The 15,984-nt window shown below is 40.3% G+C and overlaps 1 protein-coding gene across 1 annotated transcript; it reads left to right on the top strand.

Annotated features, from left to right (window-relative positions):
* Window positions 1-595: 595 nt before the first annotated feature.
* zgc:174877 (uncharacterized protein LOC570025 homolog) lies at window positions 596-11,053 on the top strand. Its single transcript, XM_039015662.1, has 8 exons — window positions 596-710; window positions 1,509-1,720; window positions 1,826-1,991; window positions 4,073-5,179; window positions 5,369-5,434; window positions 6,827-6,919; window positions 7,572-8,467; window positions 8,609-11,053. Exons 2-8 carry the CDS (start codon window positions 1,526-1,528, stop codon window positions 8,693-8,695), a joined length of 2,610 nt encoding a protein of 869 aa, XP_038871590.1. The 5' UTR covers window positions 596-710; window positions 1,509-1,525; the 3' UTR covers window positions 8,696-11,053.
* The last annotated feature ends 4,931 nt before the right edge of the window (window positions 11,054-15,984 follow it).

Genomic DNA, 15,984 nt, shown 5'->3' with positions numbered 1-15,984 from the left:
CCCACCGACATTTACATGCTAAAATCACCACTGTAATAGTGAGATGTGCTATTCCATTTTGTTTCCTTATTTGTTTTATTTAATTAAAATAAGAGACCTATACTTTAGATTTTAAGAGTTAATTACAAAAAATATATAAAATAGATTTCAACATACTAATCTATGGGGGGGGGGGGGGGGGGGGGTGTAAACTGTAGCTACTTATTTCCCTTCATAGTATGTTTGCCTAAACATTACCATCATCCACATGCCAATTATTATTATTTTTTACCAAAATGTGCTTTTTTGTGTCAGCAATTGGACATTGCTCTTTCGGGGGGCTAGTTACCCCATATTACTCTATATTACCCTATATTAATCTGACTATCCACAGTCACATGCACATATTATGGTTTGCATGTAACCGTGCTCACTGACAGTGTAGCACTGTAGCAGTAGCTTGTTAAAATGGCCAATGAAGAAAACGTATTGAATTTGAACAATTTCAGACAGCGGTCACTAATTAAAATATAATTGTAACTTTTATTCAAAGCAGCGCTTTTATTTTGAAGGCACAAAACCGGAAGTCATTGTTTTATTACTACCAGCAGCAGCAGCAGCAGGCAGTAAACGTTTAGAAAATTCGAATCATTTCAGCAAGAACAGTAGAGGGGCAAAGTCAACTCCGAGTTCTCTGAGCTAGTAACTAGCTCTATGTTCATTTCGAGACGGTAAGAAATATTGATTATGTTGCGTTTTATACATGTTCTAAAGGTTTTAGAAGAGCAGTAACGTTAAGACAGGCCGTGCTATATCAATAATATAGTCACAGGAAAATGGCGTCGGGACACCCATTTACCTGTGACTATATTCATCATATTGCATGGTCGTATGTGTACTACTATGAAACGTGTACAACATCTCGCTTAAAAATAACAATTTAAAAAAACGAATATTCTTTTTTATTATTAATCTGCCCACTGGAGAGCGCGTTTGCTAGACCTAGAACTGTTCAAAACAAAGACCTTGTTGCTATGCTACAAAAGCATGGGATGTTTTCACTAGGAACCAAACGGGAGTGGCCTACCTGAATTCGTCCAATAGAAACTCTAGTTTTTGTTGCAAAACGTTTCCCGTTGCAAAACGTTTTTTTCAGTTATGACTGCTGAATACACCCCAAATGTTGCTGGCTGCTAACAGTCTTCCTCATTTTTCGTTTGTTAGAATTTTTTTCCATTGTCTTTTATTAGGATATCCTATCCTAGGACCTATGTGATGTGTACCTTTGCCTGGTTCAGTTGGATGTCAGTGCTCTGCCCAGCTACCAAATAGCTTGCAGACTTGCTATCTAATTTGTAGTTTTATATTTGTCAGTTAGCTGACGTTACCCTGGACTGAAGTTAGAACCCCCTGCCCAGTTACTGTGTTGCCTTTTTACAGTATTTACCTGGCTTGTTAGCTAGATGGCTAACTATCTAGCTAATTGTGGTAGTTGGCATGGCTAAACTGCTTATCATTTCTCTCTTCAGATTTTAAAAGGGATGAAATGTCAGGATCACTGTGTATACAGTGTCAGACACAAACCACTGTGTTTAGTAAGACCTGCAACAGTTGTTTCTTTAACCATCCAAAAGAGAAGAAGTTGTTACAAGCAATGAAGAAGTATGATTACGAATGGGGACACAATGATTGCGCCCATTATAATAATAGCTCTCAGATATTGACTTCCGCAAAAGTATTGGTAAGTGTTCCGCCTCCCCATGTAACAATGTTAAACAATAATAATATTTTTTAAAGTCTAGGCTAGCTACTACTTTAAATCTGAATGTCTGATTCTGTGTTTCAGCTCTACAAATTACACACTCTAGGATTTGTTCCCCTTCTCCTGCTTGGAAAAAGGAGACCGGGAACAAAACATATCGATATGGATTCCTTTTGCCCTCACCCCCAAGTCATAAAAGAAACGGGCTCTATTGAAACATTGAGAAACATTTATTTAGGTCTTCTGAATGGTAAGTGTACCTCGTGTTCCATGTTTTTCCTTTTTTAAATATTTTCTTTTAGAAGGATTTTCTTTTACAATTTATTACTCAAACTCAGCTGCCAGACAAAGTAGAATATTGCATCAAGGAAAGATTCACCCATTTTGAATGTCATATTGTATTTGTGCATCTTTGAGTGACGTTTTGTCAATTCCCAGGGTCATTTCATGTTTTCATGTGTATTTGAGCTATGCAATATGACGATATAATGTTAGAAATCTGTGAATATTCTCTTTTAAGTGACGACAATCTGACAGTTACAACAACAATGACCGTTCATAATCTCTATCCAGAAACGGAAACTAAGTTTTGATTTGATTTATTAGGATCCCCCCAGTAGCCAAAGCCAATGGCGACAGCTAGTCTTACTGGGATCCGACACATAACGAAAAAAACATTACATACAAAATACTTTACAATTTACATACGTTTATTGGGAAGTCTGTTGGAGGAATAGTCTTGTAAAAACAAATATTTCCCATGTTTATGGTGTTAATAATTTTTGATATCCATCTCCGGAAGCAAGGGTGACTTGCGTTCTGTGAATTCTTTTGAGGGGGGCAGCCACCATACCAAACATCAGAGCCTGTTGTTCCTCCATGGGGATGATTTTAAAACAGTCTCTGAGCCGCCGAAGAGAGCAAGTTCTGGGTCAGGTTCAATGGCCCTCTCATATACTTTTTGAATACCACAAAAGTCATGAACCCTCTGAGGCTTTACATCTGTCACACAGTGGGAAGACCTGGGGGTAAATTCTATGTAGTTTTGTAAAGTATGCATTACTTTGTATCAATTGATATCTCATTGATGGAACAAGAGTGAAATTCTAGACAGGGCTTCTCCCCAGATATCGTTTGAGATCTCAATATTTAACTCTTTAGCTACCCTAGGTCTCCTTGGGGTGACTAGTAGAGGCTTCCGTATAGTTAGAGGAAAAAGGAGACAGACTGTGAGACGAGGTGTTTTGATTTGGGAGGGAACTTTAGCGGGGAATAAAATAAATGTTGTACAGGGAGGGGAGAGTTTCAAAATGTTTAATCTTCCCTTCGTGTTTTACGTGTAAATAGCATAAGAAATGGGAGAGTTCAAATGTGTTCTGTAACTGGTTGAATAATGCAAATTGCTTATCTATATGTTCTAATGTGACCACTCCCTTCTCCCCCCCACTCAACAAATACCTTATCAGACCTGGATGGAACAAAATAATAATTAAAACATATTGATGTGTATACAGAGGTATTAGGCACTATAAACACATTTCTCAAAAGAAAGGTATTGCCTGTCAGTTTGTTTAGGCACTCTGCGTTGCTCCCAAGTGGCGCAGCGGTCTAAGGCACTTCATCTTAGTGCTAGACGCGTCACTACAGCCCCTGGTTCGATTCTTGGTTCAATCCCGGGCTGTATCACAATTGGCCGTGATCGGGAGTACCATAGTGCGGCGCACAATTGGCCCAGCGTCGTCCGGGTTAAGGGAGGTGTTTGGATGGGGTAGGCCGGCGTTTTAAATAAGAATTTGTTCTTAACTGACTTGCCTAGTTAAATAAATAAAAATATTTTTTAAAAAAATGCATGGCTGGAAGAGAGGATTTTGTTGCGGTTTTGACTTCAATATTTAGCCACAGGGGGGCATTAGTGCCCAATTTATCAGCCCAGTATTAATGTTTTAAAGATTGGTAGGCCTAGGCCGACATTTTCCTTGGGCTTTTGTAAGTGAGCTTTACAAATACGATGGGGTTTGTTACCCCAGGCAAATTACATGAATGTGGAGTCCAATGTTTAAAATAAAAAAAATGAAGAGGTAAGAAAAGATTAAAGGAACCTGGGAAGAGAAACCATTTTTTATGGCATTAATGAACCCCATGTATAGTCAGTATTCTCCAGATCTCTATGTTTTGTTTAGTTTTTGTAACCAGCTCACTGTAGTTAAGCTTGAAGATGAGCTTTGGGTTTCTCGGTAGTGTACCTCATGTTTCTTTATTTGACATGGAAATAAAAGCTTCTGATGCTCATTGTAGTGATTATTTGAATAACTATCATTCTTTATAATGCAGTCACACTCGGCACCGAGTCCCAATGTCAGTGCTCCCCAGTGTCTCCAGAGCCAGACGGGACCCCCGCACCAGCTGAGGCAGAGGGAGCACCTACAACAGTCGATCCAGTGGGAACCTCTGCATCGACAGAGCTACACAGAATACCCATCTCCATCCAACTGAACGTAATACCCACACCAACAGAAACGGGCATACCCAACACACTAATCAATCCAATGGGAACCCCTACAACTATCAATCCAGTGGGAACCCCTACAACTATCAATCCAATGGGAACCCCTACAACTATCAATCCAATGGGAATCCCTACAACTATCAATCCAGTGGGAACCCCTACAACTATCAATCCAGTGGGAACCCCTACAACTATCAATCCAGTGGGAACCCCTACAACTATCAATCCAGTGGGAACCCCTACAACTATCAATCCAGTGGCAACCCCTACAACTATCAATCCAGTGGTATTCCCGGCACCAACCAAGCGAGACGGAATCCCCATATCTTTACAACTGAACCTAATCCCCACACCAACAGAGCCAGGCAAACCCTCCACACCAGCCAATCCAGTGGGAATCCCTACACCAGCCAATCTAGTGGGAACTCCTACAGCAATTGATCCATCAGGAACTCCTGCACCAACTATGCCAGACGGAATTCCCACATCCATCAGCCTGAACAAAATCACCACACTAACAGAGCCAGGCAAACACTCCACGTCAACCAAAACATTGGGAACCCCTTCACCAATGAATTCAGTGGGAACCCCTGCACCAGCCGAGCTAGACGGACTCCCCACACCAACAGACCCAGGCAAACCCTCCACACCAACCAAGCTAGATGGAATCCCCACATACATCTGCCTGAACGGAATCCCCACATCCATCTGCATGAACGGAACCCCCACACCAATACAGCCCAAAATCCCCAGACCAATACAGCCCAAAATCCCCAGACCAATACAGCCCAAAATCCCCTCACCAATACAGCCAGGCAAACCCTCCACACAAAACAATCCAGTGGGAACCCCTACACCAATGGATGAAACCTCTGACTCCTCTGAGCCCCAGGACCAAGAAATGCAAAGGTCAAAAAGAAAAATGTGGAGAGGTAAGCATTAGGAGCCGGTTTCCCTGACACAGAGTAATCCGGGCCTAAAAAGCATGCTCGATTGGGAATCTCTAATGAAAGTGCTTTTTAGTCCTGGATAAGGAAAGAGGCTTGATTTATTTTGAAGAAGAAAAAAAAATGTCACATTGTATATTAGCAGTTCTCACCCGTGTGCCATTTATCACACAGATGGAGATCTAATCGAAGCTGAAGACAGTGCAACCACTCAAGCACAAAAGAGAATAAAAACCACAGGTATAACTGATATATTTTAATTTATTTAGGCTTAAGGTTCTGTACTATCAAAATCTACATTTTTGTATTGTGCCACATTGTCATGGTGATGTAAAATGCATCATATGTTGCAAAACACATCATGATGATGTGGCACAAGACACTTTGCTATATCTTGACAACTTGATTGCTGACATGCAAAACATTTTGGAACTGTATCAAGTGCACCAATGAAGAAGAAAAAAAACACCTAAACATTTTTGAGTGGATTATTCAATTAATACTATAACTGGAGCTGAAACATAAAATAAGGATTGTATCAATAATTTGCTAAATAGCTTTGACATGTAGATTATAAAATTGACATTTTCATTTACAACAATATTAAATAGTTTTACGGTCCTGTGTTTTTAAGCTTTCAAATGATATTAAAAACAAACGTATTATCTTTATTAGTGACAGAGATATGGGTATTTCATGATAGACTGGGGGGTCCAAAATGGGCAAACTGAGCACCTCTATCCACTGTGGTTGGTCATTCAGGTCCAATATTCACATCCTCATCATTTCTACTATGAGCATGTATAGAAAGCTTGATTTCAATACAAAAAGGTGATTTTAAGTTAATATGGAATAACCTCAAGGCTACTTCATCACTTTCACTCTTAAAAAGTATCACCACAGACAAAATATACCAGATACGTCACTCACTGGTGGTATAAATCTGAAGCATCCGTTTAGAACTTCCACTCACCACCAATATGGTGAGAAGAATATGCAGTATCTTGAGCGCAGAATTTTTTTTGCACTCGCTGCAGACGGCTATATCACTCTGCTAATGCATGACTAGTAAAGGGCAGTGCACACTTATTTTTTAAACCTTTAATTTCGATTAAAATATTTTCTCTATTCAGATTTTTCAGGGGATGCTGTCTGACAGACTCCATGAATGGATGACAATTTAGTTTTTTTGCTATGGTTTCCTAGAAACAAGGGTGGCTCATATGATCGATTTGGCTCAACTTACCCCACTCTCCCCTGCACTAAATGTTGTAGACTTGATGCTTTGCCAAAGAAAAAAAAGAAAGTTGTTTAGAAGGAGTCCAAGGGCGAATTGAGTTCTTGCGCACACACACACTTCCCTAACAGAAATATGCAAATACATGACAAAATGCGCCAATAGTATCTTGCTAGCTCGTGCTTAGCTCTGCCCATCTCCTTGCTTGTTCTGCCCACTGTGCTTCATTTACTCTCATTGTAACCAACGCAGATGAAGACTTTTGGGTTAGTTAAAAGTATATTTGGTATCACTGTGCATTATTTACATTCTGTAACATTGTAACTAACATTGTAACGGCTACCCAATAGATGAATTTGCAAACATAACATTTGATTTATTTGATCTGTTTGTAGAAGAGTGGCTGAACATGGATACGGATAGGCCCACGGTGTCAAGACATGCAGAGGTAGACACTGAAGTATTAGATCAGCTAGAAAAACACAAAGGTAATTGATTTCACTCTAAAAGGTATCACTGTGTGCATTATTTACGTTCTGCAACATTGTAAAGGCGTCCGCATGCTTCCCAGCCAAAACAGTTCGGAAGAGTTTGTGACATTTTTGTTTGTTTTGGACTTCGGTGAGGGTTTTTTCAGCTGTTCGGGGGCTTTTTTTTTTTCTTACGGCAAGCCGCAGTTCGTAGCTGAAGTCTACGCCCCTTCGGTGATTGGTCAACAATAGGGATTCTTCAGTAAAGTATTTTTTAGTCATTCACCGAGAAACGACTCGTTTTGATGCAAATCTTTTCATTAAGAAATACTGCACCAAACGTCTTAGTTAGATGTAAAATTGTGAGACTAAGATCTCTGCAAAAACATCAAAATGAATGAGATTTCTTTTATCTATTTTAGATTCAGTCTGACTGTTTTGAGGAAGCGTATACTGGCTACGGCGTCTCAAAATGGACAAACAGTACTGTTGCCGTGTTTTCTCGTTTTTCAAGCAAAGGTCATTTTAAGGGAGTATGCGAGCACTCTAGTTCGGTTCGCCTAGCCACCAGCCGAACTGAAGCATGCTGATGCCTTAACAAAACATTGTCAGAGTTATCCCATGGATGAATTTGCGAACATAACATTTTATTAATTTGATCTGTTCATAGAAGAGTGTCTGAACATGGATACGGATAGGCCCACGGTGTCAAGACATGCAGAGGTAGACACTGAAGTATTAGATCAACTAGAAAAGAGCAGCATTGTACAAGCAACCAACAAGCAAACTTTGTGGGCTATAAACTGCTTCAAGGACTGGCTGGCAGAGAAACAGATGATAGTGGATTTTTCAACCATTGAAAAATCTGAAATGAATGTGCTCTTGCGAGATTTTTACTGTTCTGTTCGAAGGGGTAAAGGTGGGGAGTATTGTATCCCGAGCTATATCGGAATCCGGGCTGGCGTGAACAGATTCATTAACCTCCCTCCCCTTAGCAGAGCCTGGTGCTTGATGAAGGACAGTGAGTTTACCTCCTCTAATAATGTATTTATTGGAGTACTAAAGAAAATCAGACGAGAGGGCAGGGACAAAACTACCCATCCCAAGGTGATTAAAGCACAAGACCTTGAGATTCTTCAAAACTCTACTGTGCTAAGCCCGTACACACCCAGAGGACTAGTGAACAAAGTGTGGTTTGATATCCAGTTACACTTTGGCCCCAGAGGAAAGGAGGGCAATAGGCGGCTAACACCACAGTCGTTTGTAATAAAGCACGATGAAAACGGAGCAAAATATGCAACGATGACTTCCAACGAGGAAAGACAGAACCATAAAGATGCAGAAGAGCAGAACTGGCAGAATCGCTGTGGAATCATGTTCCAGAACCCTGGTAGTCACCTCTGTCCAGTCGCCTCCTTGGAGAAGTATCTGAGCAAGATCCCGTCAGATGCCACCGCCTTCTACCTCCATCCTAAGAAGATGGTCATCACCAGTGACAGCATATGGTATAGCCAGGAGCCAATGGGGTTCAATTACCTTTCATCAATGCTGCCCCGACTGTGCCAGGTTTGCTTTTTTTCTAGCAAATTTCGTAACATAATTACGTAACATTTTAATATTCGGTAAATAGCTAAGTTGTACTCCTAACTCAACCTGTTGTTGATAATTGGCTGACTTATCTATCACTCGCTTTCTTTTTCTCTCTAGGAGGCTGGTATATTGGAAAAGTACACAAACAACTGCTTACGATCTTTGCGCGAGATCATGTCTGTCAGCAGACTGATAGTTCCTTGAAAAGTTATTGAAAACCTTCAATGGACAACAGAAAGAGATATCAAATAGGCTCACTGTGAGTCAAGGCAGTGACGCACTTCAGTTTTACTTCCTACCAGTGACATCGTTTTGGTCTTCTACACAAATGGAGAGCTTGACAAGATATACAGTCCTCACCATTTCTATTTGGACTATGTATTTTGACACTGAGGCTAAGATTGACATTTTTTGCTCTATATTCCAGCATTTTGTATTTAAGATGAATGAGGCGACAGTCCAGAATTTAACCTTTTGAATTTAGATTATGTTTTAGGTATAGATTTTGTTTTGCGCTGAGACTTTACTTTTCAGAATTGTAAAGCCTTTTAAGCTTTCTTTTCACCAACAAGTTTTACTCTACTAGAAACTGTTTAACCATAATCATCCATTGAGGAAATCTAAAGTTTAGGGAAAAAATCGTAGCAATCGCAGGATAATAGGGGGAATAGATTTTTGTATGTATGAAATATAATTTTTTGGGGGTGACTGGAAGCAATTTGATGCTATACTTCCAAGATCTGTTTTTACACTGGTAGAAAAAAAACATGTCTACACCACTTTGTAGACCATCTGTTGTGGTAAATGGTCATACTTACAGCTGTTTAACAAATGTAATTGTACCCTTCACATAGAAGGGATATTTCCCTTATTTACTAGATCTATTGTTTAAAGGTTATGTACCAACTATCTAAAATTACCCGTATCCCCTTAAATTCAAGATTTTGAACTATGTATGCCTCTTTCTCAGAAAGATATTGAACTTTCAAAACAATTTTGCAAGCTATAATGATAGTGCAGCAGAACCTGTTAAGGTAGTAACAAGAAGCGTGGAAAACCAGATGAGCCAAACATTTGTTGCGGGAAGGGACAAAAGGCCCAAGAGAAGTTGTAAACCATAGGGAACCAGGAATAAGACGCATCGAGAGAACATACGGGATGAAACAACTTCATCTGAGGGCTGAGAGCATTTTGATGTCGAATGAGTAATAACAAGTACATGTATCCTAAGTCTGTAGGCATAGTGAACGTGATTACATTATAATGTTGGCCAACATGCATAATTGTAGGCCACTTTTCCTTCCCGGCACTAGGGCTGCTGAATCAAGTGCACCTACCGCTAACAGCGCGAAACACATAAAATAAATAGGAACGCAAGGCTTTATCAGAGTTTCTAAACCAAACTGTACTGTCTTGGGCTTTATCGTTGTTGTTTTTTACAGAAATGCTTGGAGATCACGATAGACCTGTTGGTAGCCACTGTTGTAGCCTTTTATTTGCGAGGCACATAGGAGCATAAATTGAAATAACTTGCCCCGATATAGATTTACTGTTTCTCAGTAAGGTAGGGCAAAGGCCTGCAAACTACTAAACCTGATTATCGGCCAAAAGTACAATGATTAGAAGAATCCATAGTAAAACCTGGACTCAAGAGGATAAACTGTCTAACAAAATGAATAATTAGACATTCGAAACCACCTGTAACCATGAACAAAATTGTTGGAATGACCACACAAACTGAAATTATCATTAATGGGCTACAGGCAACCATAAGTTGAAAACCACAAATCAGAATTTATATATTCCAGTTGCTACTAGGAAGAGAATATAACCATTACGCGTTGAACACACCGACAGTGTAATTGCATTTTGGTACACCAGAATTACATTCATTTCCAATGAAATGCTGCGTTGCAGTGCAGTTTTGTTTGAGAATAAATGAAATACCTAGAGTGATGAGTTAGGGAGTCAGGTCTACTGAGCTCATAAAGCATGGATGAAAACTTTTCTTTCATCACTGAAGAATCCTTTAATAAAATGGCAGTGCTATTGCAAAGTAGGCTACAATTATGCATGTAGGCTAACATTAGAATGTAAAATATGAATGGCTATGTCTGCGGACAGGATACATGTTTTACTGATTGCTATACCATACTGATCCATGCTTGCCGGCGATGGAGTGTCAGGAAATGTAGAAACGGAAGATCCAAGTTCAAGTGTAATTATCCATCCGGCTAGCTTAAGGCTTTTGCACTCAACATGGAAATATAATTGTTATGATTTGAAGTTGTATTGAAGAATTTATTCATGTAACACACCGACAGTGTTATATTACGATGAACTATAATATAATCACTAAGCCTATGCTTTGCATGCAGACTGTTAAAGAATGTGACAATGAGTAACTATGAATGTCGTCAGATCGATATAAGCATTAATTAATTACCTAAAGATTTGGATGTATCTCTGTGCACTTCCTGCAAAAGAAAGTTTGACACTAGACAACATTTTGTTTTACTTTTTATTATATAATTGAATATTAAAACATATAATCGACTTGCAGTGAAGCCGCTCAACATTTTACATTACATTCAGTCATCTAACAGACTCCCATCCAGAGCGACCCACAGAAGCAGCCTGGGTCAACGCCCTGCTCATGGTCAAAAACGGGGACCCGAACCAGTGACCTATCAGCCACCGGCCCAAGCTCCCAACTGCCAGCCCTCCAAGATCCCCCACAGTTCCCCCGAAGGCTGCTCCTCAACCATCTGAACCCCCCCCCCCCCCGTATTTACATGTGTGTGTGTGGGTTTGAATCCAAGTGTGTGTATATGCATGTGTACACACGTACAAAACCTGCGTGACATCAGCCTCAGGCAACCAGGCATTACATGTAACAACGTTGCCCCTCATTGTCATTCAAGCATCCTTTTTTTTGTCTTTTTTCGTTAATCTTTGACTGTCATTCTATCCCCCGCCCAGCAACTCTACTCCCACTTGTCTCCAATTTCACATCCCAACCCTCGGCTTCCCTCAGCCCATCCCACCTATTTCTGCTGGTCAACCTCTTCTGATTTCTACGCGCCATATGTCTTTCAACTATGCTGTGATGTTTAACATACGATTTGAATCTATGTAATCGAATAGAATCCACAGATTGCGCGTTGAAGATAAATACTTTTACTAATTGTATTAGTAATTGACTGATCAGGTCTCTCCAGATCTCCCAAAATGATATTTCTAGAGCCAATTTTAGATTGTTATGCTTTTTCGGCCGTTCCTGAGACCAGAAACAGGCTACTTGAGGACAATACCAAAACAAATGGTCTATTGATTCTGTATCCTCACAAACAAAATCTGCGGTGCTGCGATGATTGTATGCGCCAAATATTCAATGTTTTGTTGGTGGCAAGAATTATATATAATAATTGTAACTGAAAAGCACGACGTCTCGAATCTTGTAGTTTTATGTATCAACTCATAAAACCATAAACCATAAATATCTTCCCAGCTATTTTTCTGTCTGTATGGCACAGCTGTCAACATCCTGGTCCTCAAATGAAACTGGTATACTTTCCTATTTATGATATTTGTATTCCTCTGCCAGTTTTGATGAATTTATTGAGCAGACAGACCATTTCCCTACCTCCTCCCGCTGCCACCTGCCGCCTCATTTTTTTGGGGAAATGCTGTAATCAATTGGTTGTAATCTTGGATTGAGCAGACCTTCCCATATAATTCTGATAAACTCCATGAAAGACATTACACTACCATTCCAATTTACAATATAATTTAAAAACAAAATAACCTTTTCCATAAATACAGGTATTTTATCAACCAAAACAATTGAGTTCAGCCATAATATTTGTTGTGAGAACAACTACCTTTTCAGGGGGGTGAAATTGTAACCAGCTCTGCAATGCTTGTTTGAAAAAGAGAGATACTTTGAAAAGGATGGCATTTTCAATTAATCAAAAATGAGACATGGCAATCTGCACATAAGGCCTTTTTTAAACTATGGATGAGCTTTTCATAGTAATCTACTTGAGAACTATTTAGGGTTCAAGTAAAACTTTTGTGTAAGTGAAGCTTTTAGATTGTGGTTTAGTGCTTTTATATTTAATCATCTCAACCCACCCAGTTCATATTTATTATATAGATAGGCACGCTTTATCTTGTCTGGTTTAGCATCTCAGATAAAGCAAAATATTTTTTTGCTTAAATGATTTGAATTTGTTGTACACTTAACCTTTCTGGACTTAAACTTATCTAGATCTTCAATGAGTCATTGCAGGGATCTAGCTTGCGGACTTAATATAAAACTTGAGTCATCGGCATACAAGGACACTTGTTTTTAATTCTGATTTTAAATGCTAGCATTTTAAATGGCCATAACGAATAAATATGGTGACAGCGGACACCCTAGTTTAACTCCTCTTGACAATTCAAAACTTTCTGAGAAGTAGCTGCTATTTACTATTTTACACCTAGGGTTGCTATACACTACTTTTACCCATTTATAAGAGACTCGCCTGAATTTAAAAAATCCAGGCATTTATAAATACAATCCAGTCTTACTTTATCAAAGGCCTTTTCAAAATCCGCTATAAATACCTTGCCTGGCTTCTTAGATGTTTCATGTTCTATTATTTCTAGTAGGTGTTGTATATTATCTCCAATGTATCGTCAATGTAAAAAAAAACTGCCTGATCAGCATGAACAATACCTGCTAAAACCTTTTTTAAATTCTGAGTGCTATACATTTCGCTAGTATTTTTGCATCACAACATTGATGTGTAAGAGGCCTCCAGTTTTTAGATGGACTGGATCTTTATATTTGCCACCTGGGTTTTGCTTTAATAATAGTGAAATCAGACCTTCCTGCTGAGTACCTGACAGACTACCATTTCTATAGGAATAGTTAAAACAAGCTAATAATAGAGCTTTGAGTGTGTTTGTATATATGTGTATATAACTCAGCAAAAAAAGAAAAGTTCCTTTTCAGGACCCTGTCTTCCAAATAACTTCACATATCTTCATTGTAAGGGGTTTAAACACTGTTTCCCATGCTTGTTCAATGAACCATAAACAATTAATGAACATGCACCTGTGGAACGGTCGTTAAGACACTAACAGCTTACAGATGGTAGGCAATTATGGTCACAGTTATGAAAACTTAGGATATTAAAGAGGCCTTTCTACTGACTCTGAAAAACACCAAAGGAAAGATGCCCAGGGTCCCTGCTCATCTATGTGAACGTGCCTTAGGCATGCTGCAAGGAGGCATGAGGACTGCAGATGTGGCCAGGGCAATAAATTGCAATGTCTGTACTGTGAGACGCCTAAGACAGCGCTACAGGGAGACAGGACGGACAGCTGATCATCCTTGCAGTGGCAGACCACGTGTAACACCACCTGCACAGGATCGGTACATCTGAACATCACACCTGTGGGACAGGTACAGGATGGCAACAACAACTGCCCGAGTTACACCAGGAACGCACAATCCCTCCATCAGTGCTCATACTGTCCGCAATAGGCTGAGAGAGGCTGGACTGAGGGCTTGTAGGCCTGTTATAAGGCAGGTCCTCACCAGACATAACCGGCAACAACGTCGCCTATGGGCACAAACCCGCCATCGCAGGAACAGACAGGACTGGCAAAAAGTGCTCTTCACTGACGAGTCGCGGTTTTTCGTTGAAGAAATGAGCGTTACCCCGAGGCCTGTACTCTGGAGCGGAATCGATTTTGGAGGTGGAGGGTCCATCATGGTCTGGGGTGGTGTGCCACAGCATCATCGGACTGTGCCTGCAATGACAACAAGCTATCTCAACGCTGTGTGTTACAGGGAAGACATCGTCCTCACTCGTGGTACCCTTCCTGCAGGCTCATCCTGACATGACCCTCCAGCATGACAATGCCACCCGCCATACTGCTCGTTCTGTGCGTGATTTCCTGCAAGACAGGAATGTCATTGTTCTGCCATGGCCAGCGAAGAGCCTGGATCTCAATCCCATTGAGCACGTCTGGGACCTGTTGGATCGGAGGGTGAGGGCTAGGGCTATTCCCCCCAGAAATGTCCGGGAACTTGCAGGTGCCTTGGTGGAAGAGTGGGGTAACATCTCAGAACAATAACTGGCAAATCTGGTGCAGTCCATGAGGAGATGTACTGCAGTACTTAATGCAACTGGTGGCCACAGCAGATACTGACTGTTACTTTTGATTTTGAACCCCCCCCCTTTGTTCAGGGACACATTATTCCATTTCTGTTAGTCACATGTCTGTGGAACTTGTTCAGTTTGTCTCAGTTGTTGAATCTTGTTATGTTCATACAAATATTTACACATGTTAAGTTTGCTGAAAATAAACCCAGTTGACAGTGAGAGGAAGTTGCTTTTTTTTGCTGAGTTTATATACAGTTGAAGTCGGAAGTTTACATACACCTTAGCCAAATACATTTAAACTCAGTTTTTCACAATTCATGACATTTAATCCTAGTAATAATTCCCTATTTTAGGTCAGTTAGGATCACCACTTTATTTTAAGAATGTGAAATGTCAGTAATAGTAGAGAGAATAATTTTTACATACACTCAATTCGTTTTTGGTAGCATTGCCTTTAAATTGTTTAACTTGGGTCAAATGTTTCGGGTAGCCTTCCACAAGCTTCCCACAATAAGTTGGGTGAATTTTGGCCCATTCCTCCTGACAGAGCTGGTGTAACTGAGTCAGGTTTGTAGTCCTCCTTGCTCACACACACTTTTTCAGTTCAGCCCACAAATGTTCTATGGGATTGAAGTCAGGGCTTTGTGATGGCCACTCCAATACCTTGACTTTGTTGTCCTTAAGCCATTTTGCCACAACTTTGGAAGTATGCTTGGGGTCATTGTCCATTTGGAAGACCAATTTGCGACCAAGCTTTAACTTCCTGACTGATGTCTTGAGATGTTGCTTCAATATATCCACATAATTTTCCTTTCCTCGTGATGCCATCTATTTTGTGAAGTGCACCAGTCCCTCCTGCAGCAAAGCACCCCCACAACATGATGCTGCCACCCCGTGCTTCACGGTTGGGATGGTGTTCTTTGGCTTGCAAGCATCCCTCTTTTTCCTCCAAACATAACGATGGTCATTATGGCCAAACAGTTCTATTTTTCTTTCATCAGACCAGAGGACATTTTTCCAAAACTTACGATCTTTGTCCCCATGTGTAGTTGCAAACCGTAGTCTGTTTTTTTTTATGGCGGTTTTGGAGCAGTGGCTTCTTTCTTGCTGAGCGGCCATTCAGGTTATGTCGATATAGGACTTGTTTTACTGTGGATATAGATACTTTTGTACCGGTTTCCTCCAGCATCTTCACAGGGACCTTTGCTGTTGTTCTGGGATTGATTTGCACTTTTCGCACCAAAGTACGTTCATCTCTAGGAGACTGAACGCGTCTCCTTCCTGAGCGGTATGACGGCTGCCTGGTCCCATGGTGTTTATACTTGCGTA

The sequence above is a fragment of the Salvelinus namaycush genome, chromosome 2, assembly GCF_016432855.1.
Source record: "Salvelinus namaycush isolate Seneca chromosome 2, SaNama_1.0, whole genome shotgun sequence".
NCBI lineage: Eukaryota > Metazoa > Chordata > Actinopteri > Salmoniformes > Salmonidae > Salvelinus > Salvelinus namaycush.
The sequence above is the reverse complement of the archived record's forward strand: the minus strand, read 5'-3'. Positions and strand labels throughout refer to the sequence as shown.

Excerpts from the sequence above, each read along its gene's own strand:
- zgc:174877 (XM_039015662.1), top strand. The coding sequence starts at position 1,526 with ATGTCAGGATCACTGTGTATACAGTGTCAGACACAAACCACTGTGTTT. Across the intron at positions 5,435-6,826 it reads AAAGAGAATAAAAACCACAG|AAGAGTGGCTGAACATGGAT; the intron begins GTATAACTGATA and ends ATCTGTTTGTAG. Across the intron at positions 6,920-7,571 it reads TCAGCTAGAAAAACACAAAG|AAGAGTGTCTGAACATGGAT; the intron begins GTAATTGATTTC and ends ATCTGTTCATAG.